This window comes from Pithys albifrons, chromosome 4 (genome assembly GCF_047495875.1).
Source record: "Pithys albifrons albifrons isolate INPA30051 chromosome 4, PitAlb_v1, whole genome shotgun sequence".
Classification (NCBI taxonomy): Eukaryota; Metazoa; Chordata; class Aves; order Passeriformes; family Thamnophilidae; genus Pithys; species Pithys albifrons.
Window position 1 is genome coordinate 27,215,496 of NC_092461.1, and position 26,809 is coordinate 27,242,304.

Consider the following 26,809-nt stretch of genomic DNA (forward strand, 5'->3'; position numbering starts at 1 on the left):
TGCTGAGACTGCAGCTGGAACTTAATTGCATCATTAAAGCAACTTGCTGCAGTGGAGGTTGATGTTACTCACCCTTTCACTGAAAAGTGTGCCTTTTGAACTCCTGTGTTACTTAATACCAGACTGAATTCCATTTGCTTTCAGTATTAGAGGAATAGTCCTTAGTGGGTTGGTATGATGGCTTTTGTAACTCTTATTTCTTCCAGGAAGAGGAAGAAAATGCATAAGTTAAGGTTGCTAAATGGCCAATACTAGTGCCAACTAGTGATATTGTCCTTTGGTTGAAGTGGTATGCAAAGCTTCCGCTGATGGGCATGAGCATCCCTTGACTCTGCCTTTACATGCAGTAAAATTCCCAAATAAAGAGTGCTTCCTCAGTTTTGTTAGAGTCAAGACAAGAAGGCTGAGCACTGGTAAAGTTTGTATTCATCCTGATTTCACTTAGAGGCAGCACAGTTTCTCTGGTTGAGTGGTTTATGTCATGATCTGTGTACTGGATTTCTATGACAATTTCTTCCCTTGAGAAGTTACTGAGCATTATTTGGAGGAAAAATCATTCTCCCTGGGCTGCTTTCTGCTTTTCATCCCATGCTTTCTGGGACCGATTTTGCTGTTGATTTCATTTGTTAACTTAGAACTATTAGTAGTCTCTGGAGTACAATCTAATTCTTTCATCCAAATATGTCTCTTTTTAGATTTTTTTTTTATAATGCAAAAAGCAGAATAGTTTCCTGAAACTAGTCAAAAGTATTGGCAATATAAACTTTGCAGGTAACTGAGGCCATGTGTGGCTCCTCACAATCCTTTCTCTGATCGATACTTGCCCTTGAAAGAAGCAAATGAAAACTTGCATTGACCTAAAACACAATAAAGTTTTTTGGCAAGACTTACTAGGAAAACAAGTATTGCATAAGTTAAGTATGGAGATTTAATGAAGTGTTGGTGATTTGAAGTGGCTGTATTTTGTGGTATTAGAGGATTGTTTGGGAGAGAGTTTGCAAACCAAAAAAGATTTGAACAGTCGAGATAACTGAGAAAATAATGTTTTCATTTTTCTGCTAAAGAAACCATGGATATTTGTTATGGAAATAGTGCGTGAGATTACATGTGTATGGAATGTAGACATGAGTGATGTTGCAGAAGTGGTTCTCAAATCTGTTTGGAAGCAAAAAGAAAAAAAATCTTTCTCATTTGTTACACTGAGCGTCAAATGCTTTCAGTAAAAGAAAAGAGGGGAAAACCTCATCCAAGTTCAGGAATCAGAGTAAAGGACACTAAGTAGGTAAGAAAAGGGAAGTACAGGTTTTTGAAAGGTATATTCAAAACAAATTAAAATATTCATGTTTTAAAGGAAAAAGAACACTGAACATGAAAGTTCCACGCCGCTGTGTAACTACTGTATAAAAGTGGTTAGCTGACTTAAGAAAATTGCTTATATGCAGCTGTCTGTAATTCTGAACATCATTCTTGGACCTCTGATTGTCTTCCAAAAAGTTACTACCATATGCATGCTAACGAATGAATTAAGGTATGGCTAGGATGTATTATTTTGGAAAGGAATCAGATGTGTTTGTTCATTCACTCGTCAGAAATTTGTTATGTGTGCACAAATCATTGCTGTTAACTGGCAGGAACTAATTACATGTACAGTCTTTACTATTTAGAAAGCTGTCAGCCCAGTTGTTGTGGTAGAAGCATTAATGACCTTAAATGTCTTTTGTTCATTAGTTTTTGAGCTATAAAATTTGCAATAAACAACTACATGTAATATTTTGAGGGGATACGTCTTCAGAATTGGGGCAAATTCCTGCATGTGCTCGGAATACAGACACAGTAATTTCAACTCAATTTTTCTTGTGTTAGTTAAAAATTCTACTACTGAATCTTTCTTCTTGACTTAATAATATGTAGAAGAAGAAGCAAGTTCTTATCTAAAAAAAAAATTCACTGTGCTGTTCACCCGCAGTGTGCAAGCTCCATTAGTTTTATATTGCAGAAAAATGTCAGCTGAAGGCATAAACAGATTAGAGACCTTCACAAGGGGTCTTGCCACTTGGATCAGATTACTGTCAAACTGGTGGATGTGGAGAAATGAGCCTGTCCTTGGTAGGCTTCAAAATAAACACCTAATCTGGAATCATACTATTTTGCTAGTTCGAGCTTAGTAACTGCCTTGAGAAAAGTTAAATGAGATGTAATGAATGCCCTTCAATGGCAACACTGTGTTTAAATTCAACAGTACAGTTCCTTATAAGCAGTCACATTACAGCTTTTTAATTTCTTGAATAGTTATCTTTTTGTTGTAACATTCAGTACTTCTGCTTAGAGTTTGTGTGTGTCTCTTTTCTGTACCACAGGTGTTGGATTGGATTGAAAACCATGGAGAAGCTTTTCTTAGCAAACATACTGGAGTGGGAAAATCCCTACATCGGGCCAGAGCTTTGCAGAAACGCCATGAAGACTTTGAAGAGGTTGCACAGGTAAAAGCAGTTGCATGAAGGCCTGTACGCTTGCCATGAAAATAATGAAAAATTCCTGCTTTTACACAGAAGGGCAGTTCCAGGAACAGACTATTTTGTTTCTATTGCAAGTTTTCATTTCATTTTCCTTTTGTGTTCCAGCTTCGATAAGAAAAGACACTTCCACAGTCCTACAGAGTGGGAGTCTTAAAGCACGACAGGGCTGCTCTGCTATTATTTGTTATTACTATTATTTTCAAAAGCATCCTTTCAAATATTGATTCACAAAAGAATGAAAGCTCTCCTTTAAAAGTAACTTAGTTTTGTATGATTCTAGAATTTAAACTTTCATGCTGTCTTTATGAGAGGTCAGAGAGCAATGAAAGTCCTGCTTTCTGACTTTAAGCTTGTAGAGCTCCCAAATTCTCACTACAGTCTCATGTGGAGGAAGAGGAGAGATAGGAAGAAACTAGGTGAGCCAGCAAACTGGCCAGTCTGGCTTGATGTTTATTCTTTAAATACAATTGAGTTTGTATATGCCCTCCTGTTCTGAGTCACTGATACCAAGGCTTTTTTCATAAAAAGACTCCATAGGAAATGAATTGATGTCAGAACTTCAAAACACATTTTTCTGTGAAAAAAAGTCAAAAGACATACAGATACAGAGGCATACAGGGAGCTTAACAAGAAGTTGGTGTGGTTGTCAGTCTCTAAAGGGGGTGAGTAAAACCCCGTGAGGGAACCTGAAAGCTAAAATCCTCCACATTAGTAGCATGTACTGTCTGTCCAGTCTTAGTGATTGGTAAGGGTAAACACCGCTAAGATTAATCAGGAAAAATCTCCTTAACATAAGGTTGACATAGTGACCCTTCAGTCAAAACCAGAAGATAATGTTATTAAAAAACTCTAAAGTGACATGCAGGAGCTCAGCAGTGACATCTGCTGTGGTGGATGCATCAGAAGTGTGTTTAGTTTGGCTGTTTAGTGCAGGATGAGGCTTTTGATAAAATTTTGTTGTAAATACAGTCTAAGAGCACTCCAGTGACTGAGGACTTGAAATAGCATCAGAAAACCTCCTCAATATTGATTTCCTATAAAATTTTGAACACTAATAGATGTTGTTATTTTTGAATATGTATATGCTGGATCTTCCATATGAATGTCTAATACTTCATTTTTAGAAAAAACCCTAATATTTTCCATGTGGAAATACTTTCCTGGGTCAGACAAGCAAGAATCTATTTCTGTAAGATACTTCAGAAAACCTGAATGATCTCATACTTAATACTGTGTTATTTGAGCAAAGAAGAAATGTTTGAGTAACCAGAGGGAATGGAGTGTGTAGAACTGTTAGCAGGATGTTTTAAAAAGCATCTTTATACTTTAAAGTAGAAAATTCTAAAGCCAATTCTTAGCAAAAACTTCATGAAATTGAGTGTTACTAGAGTTCAAAATTATCTCTTTAGGGGATGGGTGGAAGTCCTATTTTTGGAGATCCTGAAGAATTAGATTGGACAAAGAACTTAAATATACTACAGGGGACTATCTTCCATTGACCAAAGGATGGACAAAATGATCTAATAAGTATTTTTTTCATCTCTAACTCATGAATGTGTCCTGAGTTACTGCCAAGAGAGGCGCACCCTCCGAGTCGTTACTCTTACTTGCTCCAAAACTGGATATGAGCAGGCCCCAAAAGGCATTCCTGTTGTAGCTGTTCTAAGGAAGATTACGTTCAACTATAAAACAGCAATCTGTAGTCTTCGTTAAAGTATCAATAATTTTTGACTGACTTACTCTCTACCTGCATTTCTGGTTGGTCCAGGTCTTCGCTGTGTTTTGGATTTTCTTTTATTTGTTTTATTGTTGCTGTGGTTTTGTTTTGGTTTGGTTTTTAATAGGACCCTAGGCATAATCAAAGAATTTCAGTCAGTTCTAGCCAGAAGGTGAGAGAAAGTAGTGTCAAGTGAAGTGTCAGTGGTATGGCAATGTTCTAGGAAATGCAGGGAGCCAACAGTAATGTTGAAATGTTTCTAATCAAAGGCTAACTCCTGATTTTGAGGGGAGTGAAAGTTATTTCTTTTTTTCCTCCTTTCTACTTTCTCCCTCATTCTTTTTTTTTAATGTGAATGAGATGCCATTTCCTCAACTGCATTCAAAGAAAGAGATGTTAAAATAAGCTGTGTGTTGAATAGAAAAGGTGTTGCAGAGTCCATAGGCTGTGGTCTCACAAATTATTCACTTCCAAATTCCTGTGAAATGACAGTTTGTTTCTCCTTATTTGACATGTTTTTTTACTACTTTGGAAAATAGTCAAAACTCAGCTAATAATCCTCCCTAAATTCTGATGATAATTCATGCTGTGCATACATACTTTGACTTGCACCCACTTTTGTAAAATTGTGTTGCTCTTTTCATGCAAAGCCTGTCCGATACAATTTCTACTTACCCTTTTTTTTCCTTTTTTCCCCTTCCCCCATGATCATCTTTGTGTCTGTGAGATCATTTAGTCAAAGTGTCAAGACTCCATATTTTTACAGGGTTGCTTCACTTATTGGCCTGTGTTTTCAATGTAGAAACATTGGGTACAGGTCAATATCATAGTTGTACTTCCCAATGCATCTCCATATGAAATTCTAAGTCAGTTTTTCATGTTTCAGCCGTAATCTATGTCTGGTTTTTGACAGTAGTCTATGCTCAAAAAGCATGAAAGATATATGGCAAGAATTAATTAATGGGATCTTTTCCATGGGTAAGTTCTTTTCACCATGTGCAGACTGCATCTAAATAAAGAACTCAAGTCTTCTTGGTGCAAGAGATGCAGAAGAAAGATTTTTCCAAACCTTACTTGAATATGCATTTTGTTTCCCTACCACCACCAGTTTCCCTCTCCATTAAGATTATAAAAAACAGATTACGTATTTGAAATGGTTCTCAATTTTATCCATGAATGGTTGCAGTGCATCGAATTAAATGTCCATGTCTTACGGTATCTTGTGGCTACCACCAGATGCAAAAACAAAAGGAACTGTATGCTTAAAAAGTTACCTTTACCCTCCCAGTTATCTGGGCCTGTTTGATGTTGGAACTAAGGATACATCAGAACCAGTGTCTAATAGTCATTGATGGACTTTCCTTAATTAGGCTTGCTACTTCTAAACGCATTTATGGTCTTGGAATGTGTGCCAGCTCTTGTGGCAATGACTTAGGCAATTTAATTGCTCCGTAGATGAAAAGTACTTTGCTTTTTCATTTTAAGTGTTGTCTGATGTTTAAGTGTGATAGCATCCACTGTGCTTAATGAGTAATCTATCATCATTTTCTCTGTGTTTAATGATTTGTATACCTCTGTTGATCTCCCTCCATCCCTGAGTCTCTTTCCTTTTCATACTGCAATAAACTCTAGTTTGTATGAAGTTCAGTCCATACCTCTACTCACTTCTGTCTCTGTATTTATTGTCAGTAGTACTCATTTGTGCACTAAAAGTTTAACCTTTGGGTTTTCTGTGATGTGTCACTTTACATGCTCTCTAAAAATATGGTGTTTGTTTTTTGTGAAGAATATGTAGAATAGGTTTCTCAACAGGAAGACTAGAAAAATGATGGAGTAAGCAGGGTCAGCCCCGGATTAGTACTTGGATGGGAGACCTCCTGGGAAATGCCGGGTGCTGTAGGTTCTAGTCCTGAGGACTTCACTGGCACTGTCCAAGCTCGCTCGGCCGTGGCAGATGAACCCCAGTTCTGCGCACGCTGAGCCTCACCTAAAATCCACTGCGCAGGCTGGAAGGGCACACCCACGTGGGGACAGCCCTTCCCAAATCGTCGTTCGCGAAGTTTGGCCATACACATACATACATTGTTAGTGAAGGTGGTAATTTTCATTACAGACAATTTTTTAGCATTTTGGAGAAGAATGCCTATTGAAAACTCACACCTTGGGGCACAGAGGGATGGACTGTAGGTTGTCTTGAAGCTCTTACAGGGCTGCTCCTTCTCCCCTGGAATCTGGGGAGGGTGCGCACCAGTGGAAATAGTCTAAGGAAGCTTTTCATGGTGAAGTCTCCTTTGTCAGTTTAGGAAACTGGCATAAGCAGCATCATGGGAGAACTCCTGGCTTTCTGCCTAACTTTGCTAACTGGTGACTCTCCCTTGGGACCTGAATTTTCAAAATCTTCACAATTGCTTTTTTTCTCTCCGAGCATTGTTTAGCAGTAAGCAGAGAGCTGGGAAAGGCAGTAGATAGTACTGAATGCCTATTTGTGGTGATTTCTATTGCAAAGGGAAGTTAATATTTATATTTCAGCTCTCCTTGAAAGTGAAGTTTGTGTGATAAGGCATGTGTCTGCTGCCAGGTTTGAGAATCACAACCCCTTTTGAAGAAGCACCCAGGTTGTGATCTTTCCTAAATACAAGCAGTTCACCCTCCCATTTACAGAAAGAGAAGTCAGATGTGCCTGGGCCTGTGTAATGTGGAAGATACTTCTGGAATTCGTAAACAATGCTTCACATGTGAGATAAAGTTTTCATTAAAATGGGAAAGTTCTGTTTCAACCATCTGCAGCTGGGTGTGGTGCTCTGGACTGATGAAGTAGTTGTTGTTTGAGGAGCGCCTTAAGGCTTGTTGGCCTTGCCCCTTGAACATGTGTGAGCTGCAGCCCTGGAAGTCAAAACACTGAAGCACAGATCAGCGTGTTCTGGGCCAGCATGACCTGAAGACAGTGGTCTGGAGCACTGAGTAGTGTGCTTCCCACTGAACAGGGTAAGCTTCTGTTTGTCTCTGCAGGCTTTCCCAGGGAAACGGAGAGGAGTTCTCTACCTCTCCAAGCAATTAAAATGCTGAAAGTTAAGGAAGGGCTAAGAGGTACATAGTCAAAGTCAAGAAACAGCATGGATTGAATTCCTTACATAAATACCTCGTAATAACTGAAGAGGGAACTCCTCTCCAAATACATGAAAGCTGCATTAAGTCATGTAATCTGTCCTGAGCTTTTCTGGTAATTTGCTTGAGACCCTGGGGGAGAACTCTTACTTCCTGCCCTTTAGTTCAGTTTTAGGGCTGGACTTGGATTTAACTTTTGTGGATATTATAATGTTAATTAGAGGTGTGATACTATATTTATGGTAAAGAAAAGCACATTTGCATGTGCTTTATTTATTCTGGCAAGCAGTGTTTTTACCTGGTGTAATTGAGGTTGTGAGAACATGGAAGGGCAGAAGTGAAAAGGAAAGGATGTAGTTTATATTGTCAAGAATGCTTTCTCTTCTCTTTTTAGTCTGTGGTGCAAACCTATCAGAAGACGTGATGTGGTGACATAAACAAAGCTTTGTTAGTACAGACTTGGCTTCAGTCTGTTTTCTCCAAAGGTTAACATCCTTCTAAGCTTTCTTGATGAGTATTTTGAGAACCATTCTAAAATATGAACACCCAAGGTTAGGCTCTAAAAGAGCAACCAAATTATAACAAATGGCTGGACTCAGTGCTGTTTTGAATTAATGAGAAAAATAGAGGCACACTGCAAATTGTAAGCTTTAAGGGTTGCTAAATATCTGTCTCTTCTCTGAACCATAGCACTTGCAGCACATCAGAAACCCAATTTCTTCCATTCTTTTTCTGCTTAGACCCAAGTCTCTTACAGGACTGCTGATCTGCATTTGTTAATCCTGGGACGTATTGGGACAGTGTTCCGCTCAGGCACTCAGCCACAGTTGACTTCTAAGTCTTCCTCTGCTGCTGCTGTTTCGCTAATGATCCACTTGACACATGAATTTTGGAGCAAAGTGTTTGCCTTCTGTGCCCAGTCACTTTACACCTCCCTGCTGGATGTGTGGACTGGATGTAAAGCACCTGTACCAACAGTTGGAACTTCTTTAACTCTACTAATACATATTTGAAAAGTCTTCTGTCCCTTACTGTATTGATTTTTCCACTATTGAAGTAGGCCAGTTTGCAAGTAGTTACACATTTAGGCTGATCTTTATTCTAGATGTGAATATAAGATACTAACTCCAGGTTCTGGATCGAGGACACATTACTAGACATAAATAAGGAGCTAAGGCATTAATTTTTTCACAGTTAAATGAAAAAGTATATAGAAATACAACAAATTTTTTAGAAAGATTATATTCTACATTCTTTAAGAAAAGAAGAAAGAAAAATACATTCCAAGGTCCTTTTTGTCATTTTGTTTTCATTAGTGGAGTGGCTTTAAAACAAATGACCTTTTTTCATTTAACCCTGTGAAACTAACTTATTTCTCTGCAGAACACATACACCAATGCAGATAAGCTCCTAGAAGCAGCAGAACAGCTTGCTCAGACTGGGGAGTGTGACCCGGAGGAGATTTATCAGGCTGCCCATCAGCTTGAAGACCGGATACAGGATTTTGTGAGACGTGTGGAGCAGCGCAAGATCCTGCTGGACATGTCTGTGTCCTTTCACACCCACGTTAAAGAGGTAAAACTTCCACTGAGTTGTGGTGATAACTTCAAGCCTTAAAACGGGTATTATCCAATGTTGCTTTCATTGTTAGAACCTTGCCACAGAACCTAATAAAAACCCCTATTTGTATGATGAACTTTGGGCTGGGGTGGTGGTTCTGTTTAAGGATTATTCTGTTTATTTATTTATTTTTCTCTCTCTCAGAAGCAGCTTCTGCCTCCTTTGTTGTGCAAGTACCCATGCTTCAGTCACGGGGAACGGGGAAGGGGTCAGTTCAGGGAACTGGTACAGCTGAAAGACACTGTTGTGGGGTGGGGAGATACCATGCACTTTTGGGGTTTTTGTGTTTAACCAGCTCTCCATTTGTCTGAGTTACCATGGTTAGACTGACACAGTTCAGGAGACAGAAATGTATGGCAGAAGCACCCGGCTACTTAAGGCAACCCTGTTGCCCAGAGAGACTTTATTTCTTTCTCTGTTTTGCTTATTGCATTTTTATTTTGTATATTGACAGTTTTTTGCAACCTAATGAGCTTATCTGATAATAACAGTGGTTTCCCCTCTGTTTGCAATTTTTAACCTTCTTCAAAGGTTGAACTGATACATGAGGAAAGAGAAAATTCAGCCAAACAATTTTCACCAAGTTCATTGTTTTGCTCCAATTCAGAACATAGATTATATGAATTTATACACTCATGGGAGAGAGTGGAACAGTCTACAACAAAAAGAAGGACTTGAGGCATTTTGGTTAAACATAATGGCAAATTTTGACAACTTAAGGTTACTTGGTTTCTGTTGAGAACTCATGTTAAATCTTCTCACTGTTCAAACTCAGTGAAAATACGAAAAGCTTCTGGATCACAGCATGCCTTAGTATGTCTTCCTTCTCTTCACCATACATTGAGAAATGGTCTGTTCAGTGGCGTAGTATTCAAAGTAGCTTCTTCAGCAAAACCTTGTAGAGGGATAAGAGTGGGAGTTTTTATATGTGAAACATCTGCTTTGCACTTGAAACAAAAGCTCAAGGCCGTTGGTCTTTGAAGGAGGTCAGGATTGAATTACTTTTTAGCTCTAGACATGAGTACATAGCTCCCCCATCAGTTTTTGTTAGATGCTTCTTTGCCAATACTCTCTTAGGGCTCTACTTGTTCAAACAAAATATAAATGCTGTTTCATAAACTATTCTTAGGGGGCAGCTTCTTTGTTTCACTTTCTCAAGCACGTAGTACCGGTCCATTACCTGGTATGAAGCACAGGAGCAGTCAGCTGCTGAAACATGTTCATTTTTTTCTGTATATTTTTTTCATTACCTATCTTTTTTAGCATCAAGAGCAACAGCTGGAATGGTATTTAGATGGAATATAGTTGGCTGTAGTGATGAAAGACCAAGACTATAAAAGGATTTGCTTTCCAGAAATCCAAAAATCTGAAAGGCATACCGATCTGTGAGTCACTGTTGAGTAATTCTGTGAGGCTGATCCAGATGTGCTGGCATGTTGCCACTGTTCCCCTAGATAATAATGTTTTATTAAAAAGTAAAAAAAATATATTCTGTATTTTGATTTATTACTTTGGGAAAATGGGTATTGTTTTGAGGCTGTAAGCACACACAGCTGTTACTATGGCAGCATCTTTACGACCTGGACTTTAGGGGAAAGGTGCTATCATGGCTGATGTGCACATGTTGACTTTTTTGTTTTTGTCATGTGCATGACCTTTATAGCTAATAAAGCAAGATAAAAATTAAAAATACTTATTTATGTAAGGAAGGCTGTATTTTTATTTATTTGCATTCTACTTAAAAAAATACAGATGAGAGAGCGAGACAGATGGTTTGTATTTAGTAGACTAGTCCTTTGCTTCAGGTGCAAAGAAATAGCAAGCTCAGAGCTGTCTTGTGCTTTCTGTTCTCAGGTTGGTATTCAAGAGCATGTTGTTTGTTATCAAACATGCGTGTGGAGTGCTGAGAAGGCATCACAAAGCAGATGGAAGATAAAAATGCCCTAAACCTGAAAGTCATCCATGCTTTATTGGCAGGAGAATTGTGTTTCTCCTGCAGGATGTGGGAAGTCACTGAATAAATTAGTGCATACCTGTAAGCAATGTAACCTTTCTGCTGTATTGTGAAGAAGTTAACGTGCATGCTTAGCTAGTGAAGAGCGTTCAAGCAGTAGGAGATGTTAGTTGTTGTACCAGAAAGAGGTTCTTCAGTTGTTAAGTTAAAAAAAAACTTTAAAAACCACCAGAACAAAGAAAACAACCAACCAACCAAAAAAAAAACCAACCAACCAAACAAAAACAAACAAAAAAACACACCAAAAAAAAACAACCAACCCCCAAAACATGAAAACCCCCAAAGAAATCAAAACACCACCAATGCATTTTGCCCTTCAACTATTCAGGGTGAATTTTGTCTCATATCTCTTTTGTGTTTTCCTGCTTAAAAAAAAAAACAGACATGAAGGTTTAAAACCGTCTTTGTGTGTGATGGTTTGGAGGAAACCACAGAGCTGAGAAAAGCAGTTTGAGTTGTTGGCTGTTTTGAAACCTGGCTCCAATACCCATTCAATCCCTTGATTTTTTTGAAGTGGGATGTTAGTGTGTTTTATTCTTTTCCCCAGAAATACTTCATGTGGAATGAATGCTTCGCATCTGGATGAGAGCATTCCAATACCACTTCTCCCCTGTAGATTTATATAACCTTTATACCTGACACAGAATTTGCCTGCAACTTTTCCCAGCTTCCCTGGGAAGCATCAGCCTTTCAGTGTCTGCACAGTACTCTTACTTGGCTCAAGCTCAGCAAATCAGCACAGTTTCTGGTTTCAGAAGCAGTGTGTTTGCGACAAAAAGCTCATCCTGGAAGTAACAGACTTTTGCTCTACCTGTGCACAAAGCAGCTGTGTAGTATGTGTGCAGCCCAGCAGCCTGTTATGATGCACAGGGAAAGTACTGTCTGTCTTGAACATTTCCAGCAGTTTTGTTGTGAGAGAATTAAAAGGCGGTAGAGCTCTTTGTGGTTTAAAAACATGATAAAAGAAACAACTAGACGTTCTCAGACTCATCATAGATTAACCTTAGTAGACAACATTTTTCAATGGGGAAAAAAAGGATGTATTCAGGAAGACAGAAATACAGTGTTATGTAAGGATATTGCTCATTTTGCTTAGTGGTTGCTTAGTGGTGATCTGAGAAAACTAGTTGTTTACTATATATACATTGTGATTCCATGATGTTATGTTATTGCTAAAGTTGTAAGGTTGTGAATATTGATTTTTAGCTCCCATGCAAACAGGCAGAAATTTCTGTAAGCCAAACTTTTCAGTAAGTGACGTACTGAAGTTAAACTGTGTTCTGTCAAGCTTTAAAAGTGTTTGGGATCATAAATACCTCTCTCAGGATGTTTGCATTGCAAGTGTTGTGTCCCGACAGATTCCCAGCCTGTGGATGGATAAAATACAACGTAATATCTGAAACTGACCATTGCAAGACAGTGAAATCCTTAAGACTTTTGTGCCTTTTGACATTTAATAATATAGCAAGGGACGAGGTGAGCAAAAATTTGCACAGATAAAAGATACATTTCCTAAATAAACAGTTATCAGAAATGGTTGTGTGCAAAACATGAGAGCAGGAGTCAATAGTCTTCGCTGTGAGATGTGTCACAAAGTAGAATTGAACAGCCTTTTGGTGTGAGTTCAAACACTTTCACGCACAAGCATACACATGTGCTCACACACACTCTTGAAAATGGCTCCCTCAGCATCTACGAGTGGGAAGACTGAAATCCTGTCCAAGCCAGGTGTTTGTTGTAGTGCCAAAGTAGAGCAACAGATATTTTCCTAACTGGAGTTAAGTGTGGGAATACAGACCAGGCTGACTGTACATGGAAGAGAATGATCTCTTAAGAGTCTGTTATTTTTTTTTGCATATAACCTTCTGTGTGTATTCTGGCAAGTGGAATATAAAATAGCTCAGAGCACTTTTTATGTATACACATTATGCTTAATGGTGTTAGTAGAAGATGTATCTCTTCTTTTGTTGTCTTATTCAAACTAAACTTTGCTCTAGAATACACTGAGACTGAAACAAAGAGAAGGGAAGTGGAATTGGCTAAGTTTTCAAATAAAAAGCTTTCATTACCGAAGTATGGAACAATAGTCTGTGCAAGTTTTGGAAGGAAGGTGGCATAATTTTGAGGGTGCCAGTGCATGGGAAGGCAGAGGAGGCCTTGCTCTGGCCACAGGGCTGCCAATTCATTCACATCTAGCTGTTAGGCATGTGTATTTGATTCAAGAAAGCTTGGTGATAATGTTGATAATGGTCTTGCTTTGTCTCACTGCTAGAAATGCTCTCTCCTTGGCATTACCCCATATGGAAGGATATCTGTCCATCACACAGTCTTGCATTCTTTCATCCAGGAGTGAACCCTGAAATGACAGGTTGTGATCTACAGGTTAAATTTGCACGCCAATTTGTGTGCCCTTTCCAGTCAGCAGAGCATCTTCTGGATTCCCTCATCTAAGTGTAAAGGCTCTGTCCCTTGGACTTGGGCATCTGTAATATTTTTATTGTGTCATTACAGGACAGCAATGCTCAATGTGACACGTCTGGCAAGTGATAAGAAGTGCAGTCACTGGTCAGTCTTTTGCTGGTCATCTTGAATCTGAGAGTTGAGGAGGACACTTTTTTAAATCTGAAATGAGAAACACATTCAGTGGCTGCACACTGGAGTGTGTTGTGGCTTACAACTTCAGTAGGACTGGAATCCAGTTACCCAGCACAGCTTTTCTTCTCTCTTGAGTTTTTCAATATTGGTAGCTACTTTGTGTGGATAAAGAGATGAAATTTAAGTCCAAGTGTTTTAGAAATAACGCAAAGTGCTTGATAAAAGTGAGTCAGAAGTGAGCCTTTACATTGTAGTAAGCTATGGTATAGATGGTTTTGTTTTGTTCAATTAAGAAATGGGGCAAATGTTAACCAGGGTCGCAGTAGTAGATAGAAATTTAGGAAGGTGTAAGAAACTACTTGGTTTTGCTAAAAGGATAAATTTATTCTGAATAGGAAATTAATTCTAACAGTAGAATAGATAGGGATATTTGAAGCTTTTAAAAAGAATTATATGTAACTAAAAAAAATATGGGCATTTAACGTCTTAAATGTCACTGAAAGACAAACGCTGAGGCTGAACATCTTACAGTTTTTGTTTTTAAAAAGACACATTTTTTGTCTGCTGCATGTCCCAAAAACCAAAACTTCCAGGCAGACATACATGTTAGCCCCTTTCTCCTCCTAGATATACTTGTTAGGGAATACTATTGCAACATTTGACCCCATACAAATAACAGTTCCTTCAACAACTGTGCCTATGGAAATACACATACTGCAACACTGCGCTCGGGGGCAGGGGCAGAAAGAGGAATCTGCAGATTTTACATGCAGAAGCTGCGTGCCTTTCTTTGCCTGAGCCTGCTGAAAAGGCAGACTGCAAATCCAAAAGCCATTATTATAAAAATGAAAAAATAAATTGTGGAAGAGTGTGAGGGATATTTTACCCTTACAAAACAACTCTTTGCTCCTGGGGAAGGTATTTACTCAAAAATAATTACTCGCTGATTATATTCAGCAAAATACAGTAGGGTCTTATTTAACTGCAGTCTTTCAGGAGATGGCTGAGATGGGACTTAAATGGATGGAGGCCCATGATGGAAACACTGAAACTTCCAGGATGTTGCAGACAATTAAAATAATGCCATCTCAGTGACTAATGGCATGCTCCCAAGAACTTAGGAAAGAGGTAGTACAGGATGCAGGCTCGTTCAAGCAGATGTTTCTTGGTCTGGGCTATATTTAGATCAAGAAAAAAAATCTGCTGGGTGAAACGTTTCCCTGTCAGGGATTCAGAATTTTATTTCCCTCTCCAAATAAGACAAGATGCAAACAGATGAAAAGAGCAGAAGAGCCTCATATGAGTGGATTGAGTTATGTGTGCAGTTTTCTCACCATATATTAGAGCTGTCTTGCCACTGGATAAAGTTCTTACTGAGGTCACAGAACTTGATGGTTTGTTTAGGAATCTTCATGCTGCTGCTCCTACAAAGAATAGAAAAAGACATGTCTGGAACTTGCTCAAAGTTCATACCAAGAGAAAATTAATAGTTCTTAATGATGATTTTGTGGGATTTTCCCACTGTATTGTCAAGCTCTCTTTTATGGAATAAAGTGTTACCTCAGAAAGTCATTGCACTGTAAAATCTGTAATTCTGCACTGCCAAACATGTATGGGTAAGCTCTAGTCTGTTCACTCCCCATTGCAAACTGTTTGCTTGCTTTTGGCTTTGCTGTGCAACCTTTTACAGTCTTCATCCTTAATTTTGTATTCGAAAACAAGGTAATTTACATGATTTCCAGTATAGCCAGGGCTCATTCTGGTTTGAAAGCTGATGAGAAGCCAGCTGGCTATTGCCACCTATTAAAAATCAAGCTCCTCTCAGTGCATTGCATGAATTTCTATCCAGTTTTAACAACCTGACAGTTTTTTTCATCTCGAGTGGCTTTATTATAACTTGCATGTATAAGCATCAAGATTATTTTGAATGGAAGCTGTTTGTCAGAATCTTGCTTGGTGAAAAAGTGGAAAAAGCTTATTTCGTAACCTATCAGAGTAACTTTTGCTATGGAAGTGTCACAGAGCTGTTTAGTCACTTCATAAATGGCTTAAATTGTTCCACTTTCAACAGAGTATGAATCAAAGCTGGGCAAGTAATGCATACTAATTACTCTCCTTCCCTTTCTGCACAGTCGTAAAATGTTTTTCCTTCCCAAACAGTGGACAATTCAGCTAATGAGCTAAGAAAATAAAATACATTTTTGATGCCTTTGGTACCCTGGGAGCAAGATACTATGTTTATATTTATGGCGTGCTGGCCAGACATTAAGTCAGCATAACACAGTGTTGTACTGGTGCCTATCGCTTTCTGCTTAAGGCAGGTGGTGTAGCCCTAAACTGGCTATGCAGGGGGAGAGATCTGCTTGTTCTGTGTTGACTTGGTCTTCAGCATCCAGAGGGAGCTTTAAGGGAATTATTCACATGCACAGTAAATCACCAGTCCAGCACTTAGAAATGTTGTTGCTCCTGCCAGGTGTTTTCCACTCCATTATGTGAAGAACAAGAAAAGAAGAGGTGAGGTATATTCCTTGTACAGGTCTGACATGACCCAGTTGCAGAAGGCATATGGAAAAAGTGGTAGTGGTGCTCAGACCTGTCTCAATCTGCAGTGCAGGTGCTTTTAAGGGACTCAAGGGGCAAACTTGATATAGTCCGCAAGTCTCAAAATGGTTTTAATCCTGGATTTCTGTAATAAACATCTATGAAAATTGGAGCTTTTATAGGCAGCGCATTAAACATGGAGTGTGGAGGTCTTCCAGCCAGCACTAAGCACACTGCAGAAAACAACAGTGTTACTCTCTAATGTATGTGTTTGCACAGTTGCAAGGTTGTGTGGTTGTATTGATTGTGTGTGTAGATACCAGCTCACTTGGAAAGTCTCTGACTTGATGCCCTAGTATTATGATTCAGAAGAAAACTCCATAAGCTAAGAGAGGAATAAATGTCCTCTAGGCATTGAAACATGAATCAGGTTTTCAGGTATTGTCAGACTTCTTAAGTTTCATTTGGCTCCAAGTTAAAGTTGCATTCCAAAGTATGCATTTGGAAAAAAATTTGGAGGCTGCATTGGGTTATGCCGGAATGAATGCTGAAGAGTGCTTCTGACCCACTTGTTAAGTTCTATTGATTTATGCTCCTTTTAATAAGAAAGACTGCTGTGCCTTGAGCTTGTGGTGTTTACGGCTGTGGAGTTGCATTCAGATTTGTGACAAGCATTGTCTTCAAAGCATATGAGTAGTGAGAATAACAGTGTGTATGAATAGGCAGTTCTGTTTTGGGGAGGAGGGGGTAGTAGATTTGTAGAAAAGAGTCTGATTAAATGTCCTTAGTTCTTCCCAATTGTGAAAATTTAGCCTATAGCTTGGTTTACTCAAAACCTACCCCAGGAGGCATATAAGACTATGAGATATGAAAGCTAGCATTTGATTTTAAAACAAAGCTTCAAATGAACTGAATAATCAAGATCTAAAATTCTTAATTGAATTTTCTATTTTAATGAAGTTCCGTTGGTGGTTAGGAAACCTTTATGATCACAGCATTATACAAACAGCAGCAGGAAATGGATAGAAAATGTTAAGAAAAGAAATAAGGAAAACATTTAAGCCAGTTTTGATTGCTTAGAATCTGTATTTGGACAATGTTAACATTTTTAATTAGGTTCAATGTATCTCTAAAATTTTTAAAGGTAGAGATTAAATCTCTTCAAAAGGCCTGATACTTTCCATCAGATCAGAGTTATTCTATCAGGATGGAAAAAACCCAAACACTCTAATCATTGTTCTTGGGATTGCAGCATTTGGAATGGGATGGTAAAACAGACAGGAGGGACTGGGTTTGAATGCTTCCTGTGAAAGCAGCTGTTCCACTGTGCTGTTAGTGCTGCTCACAGGAGTGTTGCAGGAGACAGCCAAGCTCCCTCTCTTCAGGCAGTGTTTTTATCAGTTCCACAATAGGTGGCTAGTGGTTTGCTGATGAGTAACTTTCACACCGAGCTTAGGATGCAACAGCTTCACTCATAAAATTGTGGAAAAGATCACAGTAGGATTCAAGTGATCAGCAGTGATACCTGGCTAGCATACACCTAGGGGGTTTTGTGTAAGCTGCAGTGCATGGGCAGTTTTGAGCAGGGATATGTGCACATGTGAAGCAGGGAGGAAAAATGCTGAATGAACTGATAGAATTGCTTATGATGATTTTTGTTGTAGTGGTGTGAAATTGAAATCAAGAGGGCAAAGCTAACATGAGAGAAAAATAACTTCTCACATCTGGTTTGTGTCTGCATTTTGTTTTTGAAGTGCCCCTTCTTTTTCCTCTTTTTGAAGGCCACTGAAAAGTGTTGTGTTTTCTATCTGTGTGTGTGTCAGCCTGGCAGTGCAAATTTGATGGTGGCTACAATACATCTCCCTTCCTTCCTTCCTTCCTTCCTCTCTTCTCTCAGGGAGTGTTACCATAGCATTTCTCTCCCAGGGACTCTCGCGCAGAGCTGCAGATGGGATTCTCGCTATGAACTCTGTGCTGCTCAATCGGATACGCTTCGTTCTGTAGAAGGAAAATGGGAAAGAAAGGGTGACTTAGCAACACGGATAAAGCTTTCCTGGTATTTCCAAGAAGCGAAAACCTTATTTGAAACAAAGGATTGTCTTCATTAATATGAGGATGGGATTTTTCTATGAAGAAAAACAAATCCTCTTTCTCTCTGCCACCTTAGTCTGTTTTCTCTTGTCCAGGGAGATGGATTTGAAATAGTGACTGCCTAATCCTCGGGCTTACATTTCTTGCCTTTTCCTTTCATTTAGCTGTGGACGTGGCTTGAAGAACTACAGAAAGAACTGCTTGATGATGTCTATGCTGAGTCTGTGGAGGCTGTCCAAGACCTGATTAAACGTTTTGGTCAGCAGCAACAGACCACTCTGCAGGTTACAGTCAATGTTATAAAAGAAGGTGAAGATCTTATACAGCAACTAAGGTAAAACAAATTTTTATTTAAATCTCTTCTGATGTTCATCTGATGTTCTGTGAGACTCCTTCTGTTTGGAGGGTGGAGGTAATGTGTACAGGATACGACCTATAAATAAAACTTGTAAATACTAGGACTACAGTGACTTTTCATTCTATACTGACTCTAACCTCTGTTTACAGGAAGCTCAGCTTATACACTTATCTCCACAAGGAGGAGATTTTGTTTACATAAGCTACCTTTTTGATAGGAGCAATCGTATGTCTTTGTAGTCTGACATCCAGGGCTCCACAGTGTTTGGAGTTTTAAGCAGCAGCCTTTTTTTCTAAGGAAACACTTGAATTTGTTTTGCAGGCTGATAATAACTTCATTGTAGTAAAGGCCATTGGTCTGCAGTCCATTTCATTCAGCAACAATCTGAATAAATAAATTGAGGCCACAGCTGCTTTAGTATGTCTCCTTTCTGCAGGAGATTAGCATATCTGAATTCACAGGTTTTATACTCAAGTAAAAGTTTAAGCAATTTTTTTTAATTGACTAATTTTGTTTTTCTTTTATTGCCAAGAAGATTCTGTAAATAGTTGTCATATGCCACTTCCTTTTCATAATGGAAGGGTTTGTCTCTGGTTGGAAATTTTACCCTTCCTTTAAACGGAATGTCTTTACATGATGAATAGGTCAAAAATTAAAGTAATCAAATATCCTAATGCTTTTTGAACTACTAAAACATAATTTGAATTTTTATTTACCAAGATGTACAGACATTGCTTTTGTGTAATATGACTTGCACTAACCTTATCTGAAACAGGCTTATATTTTGTCATCATGTATAGTGTCCAAATTGTATGGGTTTTTTTCTCAATAATGCGCTTTTTATTTCCTCTTCCCTCTCTCTACTTTGAATAGGGATTCTGCCATTTCTAGTAACAAGACCCCCCATAACAGCTCGATCAACCACATAGAGACAGTTCTGCAGCAGCTGGATGAGGCCCAGTCTCAGATGGAGGAGCTTTTTCAAGAGCGCAAGATCAAACTTGAGCTGTTTTTGCAGCTTCGCATCTTTGAAAGGGATGCAATAGATGTGAGTGTCTGCTTTCAGACTTGCACTGCACAGACTTCTCCTCTGTAGGGATGTTTGTCCTGACATTGTTGTGTGGTTGCATTGGCATGTGGCTCAAATGACCAATAGACTTCATTCTTACCTGAACTAAGGTTTTGTCTTGTATGTGAAAGTCTCAGAAGAGTACAGAGCTCAGCTTTTTTGATATTAACTCAGACTCTGGTTGGCTCTCAGCGCATCTTTAAGGAAGTGTCCAGTAAAATTATAATGTGTCAATTGCTTTGTCTGGTAAATTTAGTTTGAATATCAAACTACCTTGATATATCTAGTATGCCTACAGTTAATATGAATAAGACTTGCAAAATGTTTTTGTACAAATCTCTAAACTAGTGCTTTGTAGTAACACTCCTCTTCTCTTTCTTTTCCAAATCAGTCTTTTATAATTTGGTAGCTGCAAGTGCTGTTTGGAATTCTGTTTTAATCTTTGGGGATTTTTGTCTATTTTTTTAAATAAGATTTTTTTCCACCTCTGAAAATAATTCTAAAGCAGTTATAGTTCCACAGCCCTGCAAAACAAGTTTTGAAACTGTTCAAACTTTGAAGGAGAGTTACAGTTTATCAGTTGAAAAGTTTGTTTGTGTGCAGGGACATGTATACAAACAGACATGAAACTCCACAGGGGGCTTAGGTTAATAGATCTGTGTTGTAAAACTTCTTCCAAGTTCATAGGACTTTGTGAAACCACTAGTGAGGTACACAGTGACTGACTTGTGATTGAGTATATAATGACTTACCTCAAGATTTTGGAAACCAGGAGTTCGTGATAATTCTGCCTCTTTGTTTATGTATAGCAAAAGCTGGAGCTGTTGGTTATGAAACTGTTGGTTGATGTGTGTAAGGGGAAAGAGGCAGTTGACAGAAGTGATAGCTTCTCAGGTTTCTCGTGTTCTTCCTTCTTAAAATCAGGATTCGATGTCTTTGCTGAAGTCTGGTTTAGCTAAGCACATTGTTAAGTGCAATGCAGGAATAGGCAGACACAGTTCCTTGATCAATGCTCACAGAGGAAGTGAGAGTGTGTGTTCTGCAGTAATAACAACTCTGGTGTAAAGGAAGAATGAGAAGAGGTTTTTTTGCAATTCTGCAATTCACAGTGGTCTGCAGGGAGTTTGCCACTCTGTGTTGAGTGTAGCTGTCTGGAATTATGCTTACAGTTTTAGCAGGAGTGATTTGCAGTGCTAATGTCTGTGAGATGTTCTCAGAACACTTTTAGTGAGGAAATGGCAGCCATGTGGGGCAATGTATACCAAGAAAATGAATGAAAGAATGCGGATACATGTTGAGTGAAGTTCATGATTAAAGTGATTGCTCTCTGTAGGTTACATAAGCCAGGATTCTAAAGTAGCAAAGGTCTTGGTCACAGGAGCTGTGATTCCAGGTATGTTCTGGTCCTTCAGTGCAGGACAGCATCTATGTATGTAGCAGTACTTCTTACACTGGTGTTTGGTGATGCCCATAGGATTTTCCACTGGAAAGCTGCAAACCCTATCTTCATAGAATAGAATATACTAAGTTGAATGGGACCCATCAAGACCATAGAGTTCAACTCCTAGTCCTACACAGGGCACCCCAAGAGCCACACCATGTTCCTGAAAGTGTTGTCCAAATGCTTCTTGAACTCAGACAGGTTTGGTACTGTGACCATTTCACTGGGGAGCCTGTTCCAGTGCTCAACCACCCTCTGGGTGAAAAACCTTTTCCTGATATCCAGCCTAAACCTCCCCCAACTCACGTTTGTGGTGTTTCCTCAAGTTCTGTCACTGGTCATGAGAGTAAGGAGATCAATGCCTGCCCCTCAGCTTCCCCCTGTGAGGCTGTTGAAGACCACAATGAGGTCTCAGTTTCCTCCAGGCTGAACAAACCAAGTGACCTCAGCTGCTCCTCATACAGACCCTCCAGACCCTTCACCATCTTTGTGGCACTCCTTTGGACTCTCTCTAATGGCTTAATGTCTTTTCCAGGTTGTAGTGCCCAAAACTGCACACACTTGACAGGTCTTGCTTTTTCTAAAGCTGATACATGCTTTGCGTTTTGACACATACAACATAAAGCAAAGTACCAATTACCTTGTTGAAAGTGTTGGTGTAATTTGTCTATATGACTTGGACATAAAAAGCATGCTTGTATTAGACTGATGAATAGTTCTTCAGGGAACAAAATTAGCCCGACTTCAGAGTATCTTCAGCAAAGTGTTTATTATTTTGCTGCCTCTGTCCATGTCCTCTTTACTTCCTCTGCAAAGCACACTTCTCTTTTCCCTCTCCCTGAAGGCTGACATCTGTTTGGAAACTTCCAGGAAGAAAATGTGGGGACTAGTTCCAGGTCAGTTGTTTGAAAGCAGAAGCTCAGCTAAAGTAATTTGATAATGAGGAGGAGCCAGATGCCAGCTAGGAATTTGCAGACCTTGGTTTGACCTTCTCTTTCCTCGAGGATTTTGTGTGACTGGTCCAGTCAATTAAGACTTGGCTATAGGGGCAGTTCATTCAGGGGAGCATCCTGTGAGGACAGCTTTTCTGGAAGGCAAGTAGTTTTTCTAGCTTGTCTTACTGCTTGCAAAATAACACGGGCTAAAATGGGACAAAGGGCTCCCATAGCACTGCAGGATCATACCATGCAGCTGTGCTTCTGGGGACAGTGCTGAGATTTGCTGGCAGGGTTAGTTCTCTTCTCCTTACTCTCTCCCCCCTTATTATTTGCTAATAAAATACTCTGTTTCTTTTATCCTACAACTTCTCAGATACTCTTGGTCTTCTGAAATTAATGTAACTGCACTACTCTTTTGCTCTTTTTGCCACTTGCTCTTAGCATATGAACTTGACCTTCTCTATCCTTAGCAGTATTTTAAGTGCTGTTTGCTGTGAGATATTTGAAGGACTCTTTGTAAATGCCTGTAATAATAAAAGGCAAGAAGGAGCGAAATAATATAGGTGATAAGTCCCTTGTTACTGTGATTAGTAGCATAAGGAAGATGTGTATGAACTTAATCCAGAAGGAACATAACACTGGTGGCAACGTATGCAGTCCAGAATGTGTTTGTTTCATCGATATCTGTGCACCTTTGCTTGTCTGTAACTTAAATGCCTCGAGGCCTATGGCAGGGCTTTACACAGAGCATACCACACACTTTTCAACTCACAGCTTTATCTCAGCTCTATTTTTGGGCCATACTTACAAGATGCCTGCTAAGTCACACAGCTGAAAAGAAAAGGATGAAAAGTGCTGGATCACAGAGACCTTACTCTTCTCCCTTTGCAATTTTCCCATTTTCTTTCTCCACAGCACATAATATTTTCCAGGTCTTGGTTAGCATTCAGTTGGTACCAAATATGTTAGTTAGACCCTTCTGAGAAGAGACCTGTGGTTCTTTATTTCTTTCCGACTCAGTGTAAAATAGTCAGCATCCCTTCTCTATTATATCCTGTCTTGTTTCCTGTCAGTGTTGCCTTTACATTTGCTAAAACCTAGGAATGTCTCAAAAATGCAACTCAAAATCTGCACTAGGAACTTCTTGAACATACGCTGATACGCTGTGGTAAGTAGTTAGCCTGTGTTTATGCTGGGTTGTCCATTTCTTGAGAGCAGTATGAATTTGTGATTCGGTTACTTTAGATGTGTCTCAGTCATTCACCGTTGTGTTGTGTGTTTACTGCTAATTGTCTTGACAAAACTTTACAAACAAAATAGGAGCATGCTTATCTAAAAGTGTTACATTTAAAGCAGAACTTCAGGAGAAGCACTGAAGAATGTGGGCAGAGAGGATTTAGTACGTGTTATTTTTGGATTAATTCTGCCCTCAGTGCATTTCAGATTTGCACAGTGGGTGCAAAGGCTGAAACAGATCACCTTGTGCCACCTCGTTACTGTTGAAAAAGATGTAAGGGTTACTGCCCTTGATAGGTAACTTAGCTGTGATAACTTATCTTTTGAATGAGTATGAGAATATCCTGGCATTTTTTATTTGAGTCATGAGCTTCTTGGGTTTTTAAAGTGGAAAAGGAATGTATTGGTCTTGTTCGGAGTGTTTCAAACTTCTTGAACAATGTATGTTCCATGATCTTAACCATAGGGTTGTGTGAAATAGCATAGGAAGAAGCTCTGATTCTTCCTGGTTGTTGGTAATTGTTCGTTTGAGGCACTGTCACTGAAACCTCTTGGCTGAGGTGACACACGATATTGACCTCTTAAATCTAGTTATTGTTCCTATTAGATAAAATTAATCTTAGGATAGACTAAGAGGATATAGAGACTACAATCCATGATTATAAAAATACTGACGCTTAGCCACAACAGTGTCATTTTGTGAGCTTACTATGCTTATTAGTTCATTTCCACTCAATTTGGTAGTAAGAGAGGTAAGGTTTTGACACTGTCTTGAAGGGAGAAGCACTGGCTTTGCTTTTAAAAGTGTCATAAATGTGCCATGTTAAATTCTAATCCACTTTATGATGGTGTTTAGAAAGACAGTGAAAGATGGTGTTTTGATGATGGAGTTTCACAACATCTTTACTGCCTAAATATCTTTGTTTGACAATGTCCAGCTACAATTATTTCTTCAGGATAACTTTTGAATGTTATTAACTGACCTGGATGAAAATAAGATGGTAAATCTGTTTTCTCAGAACTTGCCCAGTGCAGTGGAGGAAGAATCAAACATTAGATGACCTCCACTGCTTTGAATAATGAATGAACATGAAGTTTTGAAGACAAGCTGGGAATAGCAGGTCTGAGGTGCACAATAGCAGAAAAGGCAGGTAGCAAAAAGTAAGGAGGCTGGACTGTCAGGAAAACTTGAAGTTTCTTAAAAATTCGAGATCAGTTAAAAGGAGATGAAGAGCAGAGAGAAGTGATGAGACATCGGGCATGGACCAAGTAAAAAGGAAATGAAGGGAACTTAAGGATTTTGTGTGAGGTGAAGCCTGTGTGTGTTTAGGGGGAGCGCCACTCATAATGCCTAAACAAATTCTGTATGTGATCTTTAGAGCACATGGAAGAAAGATGAAAGAAACTTCAAGCAGTGGCAGAAAGCTGTGTCTTATATATATTTATATATATATATATATATTCCTGAATGCTTTGTCCATCAGCTTTTGGTCAAGCTAGTTGATCAGGATGAAGGATTGCAAATCGCAAACTGTTTGACATCTCCCATTATGGTGCAAAACTTGAATATTTAGTGAATGAAGTAAAATTTTTGCAGAATACCTTTAAAGCAGGAAGTAACTCACTGGTGCCACAATTTTATTTTTTTAATGTGTCCATTTTTGTATGGTGCCATGTGAGCAGAATGGAAAAAAGCCTTCAAGAAAAATTGTAGCTGACTAGAGAAACTTTATACAGATGATTTAACTTCGCTTTCTCCTCAATTCTTTTTTCTAGGAGGCTTGTGTTCCTGGAACTTCTCTTGTAATTTAACTGTCTCAATAAATTCAGAGCTATTGTGGCCACTTGGGAAGGGTAGTGGCATCTTTCTTTTGGTGGCAACAAATGACTTAACACAGACTCATAGAATACGCTGAGTTGGAAGGGACAAACAAGGATCATTGAGTACAACCCTCAGCCCTGCACAGGACCATCCCCATGAGTCACACCATGTGCCTGAGAGTATCATCGAAGTGCTTCTTGAACTCTGTCAGACTTAGTGCTGTGACCACTTCCCTGGGGAGCCTGTTCCAGTGTCCAACCAACCTCTGGGTGAAGAATCTTTTTCTAAAATTCAATGTAAACCTACCCTGACTCAGCTTCAAGCTGTTTCCTCAGGTTCTGTCACTGGCCACTACACAGAAGTGTTCAGTGTCTGCCCCTCCTCTTCCCCTCCTAAGGAAGTTGTAAGTGCCGGGAGGTATCCCCTCAGTCTCCTCTTCTCCAGGCTGAACATACTAAGTGACCTCAGCCACTCCTCATACAGCTTCCCCTCAAGGCCCTTCACCATCTTCATTGCCCTCCTTTGGACACTCTCTAACAGCTTGATACCTTTTTAATATTGTGGCACCCCAAACTGCACACAATATTCCAGGTGAGGCTGCCCCAGTGCAGAGCAGAGCGGGACAATCCCCTCCCTTGCCTAGCTGGTGATGTTGTGCCTGATGCCCCCCAGGACACAGTTGGCCCTCCTGGCTGCCAGGGCACTGCTGACATGCACTCAGCTACCTTGTTGCTAATGCCAGTTTAGTCAGATCCTCTTTTTGTTGTGTCTTGCTTCTTAAATAGCTATTTTCCTGTCATTTAGCACAATCCACATCAGTTTGTCCTGCTCCTGAAATTGTAGAACGCTGGAACTAAGCCATACTTCATTCTTGATATTTATAATTTTGCTTTCCTGACAAACTGCAATAGTTTATGTTAAAACTCGGCTGAAACTTCTGGAAAAAAATTTGATTACAGGCTTGAAGGATGTGTGTTAGACTTTTTTGAAATAAGCATCATATCTGTGCCATAAGAATTCAACCCATTTTGATCAGTGAGAATAGTAGGCATTATCTGTTAGCCTTAAAAACAGTTTTGTATTCTAATGATTTGGAAAAATGCACTTGAGTGGATGGACAAGGAGGACTTACTGTTGTGATGCACGTGTTAAAATATCCCAAAAGTTTCTTAGCTACTCTTCTTTGGACATCATACGACGATGAAGAAAATCCAGAACTGAAGTGTAAACTAAAGTGTAGCTGAAAGATTACAGCAAGCAAATTTAGCTCTGACATTCCAGTAATAGTGTAATAAAGTATGCTTTTGATTTTTCTCCGTTCACAAAGTACCGCTTTTGATTTTTCTCCGTTCACAAAGTACCCAGCCTTTTGTGATAAGTGTGCTTCTCAGTTGTCTGGCAGAAGTCAGAGGTGCTCACAGAATGATGCTTCCTGCCCACAGAAGGGTAGAGCTGGCTTGCTTCTAAAAGGGCTCAAGACTGCAATAATTGTAAGCTAAGCTGGCTCTTGATGTGTGAATTATTACTTGGTGCAGTCTGAAGAACTGAAAAGATCTTTCAGGTACATGTTTTCCTTTAGAAGTGGAAATAAAAACATACTAACTTTGTTTCACAACTTACATGTTGATAAAAGAGTACCTTAAATAAGGCAGGGGTACCCATAGCAAGCACTGGCTGAAGGAGAACTGTAGCGGTTCTCAAAGAGTCTTCCAGATTGTTTGCCAAAATTTAAAATCAATGCTAAGA

General features: G+C 39.2%; 1 protein-coding gene across 2 annotated transcripts in view; it reads left to right on the forward strand.

Moving 5' to 3' along the window:
- The window catches only part of TRIO (trio Rho guanine nucleotide exchange factor), a 252,873-nt gene that overhangs the window by 109,925 nt on the left and 116,139 nt on the right, over positions 1-26,809 (forward strand). For both annotated transcript variants that reach the window (XM_071553704.1, XM_071553705.1), the window contains exons 10-13: positions 2,358-2,480; positions 8,722-8,913; positions 18,364-18,533; positions 19,431-19,605. In XM_071553704.1, the coding sequence (XP_071409805.1) occupies positions 2,358-2,480; positions 8,722-8,913; positions 18,364-18,533; positions 19,431-19,605 (660 nt within the window). The remainder of the gene's footprint in view (positions 1-2,357; positions 2,481-8,721; positions 8,914-18,363; positions 18,534-19,430; positions 19,606-26,809) is intronic.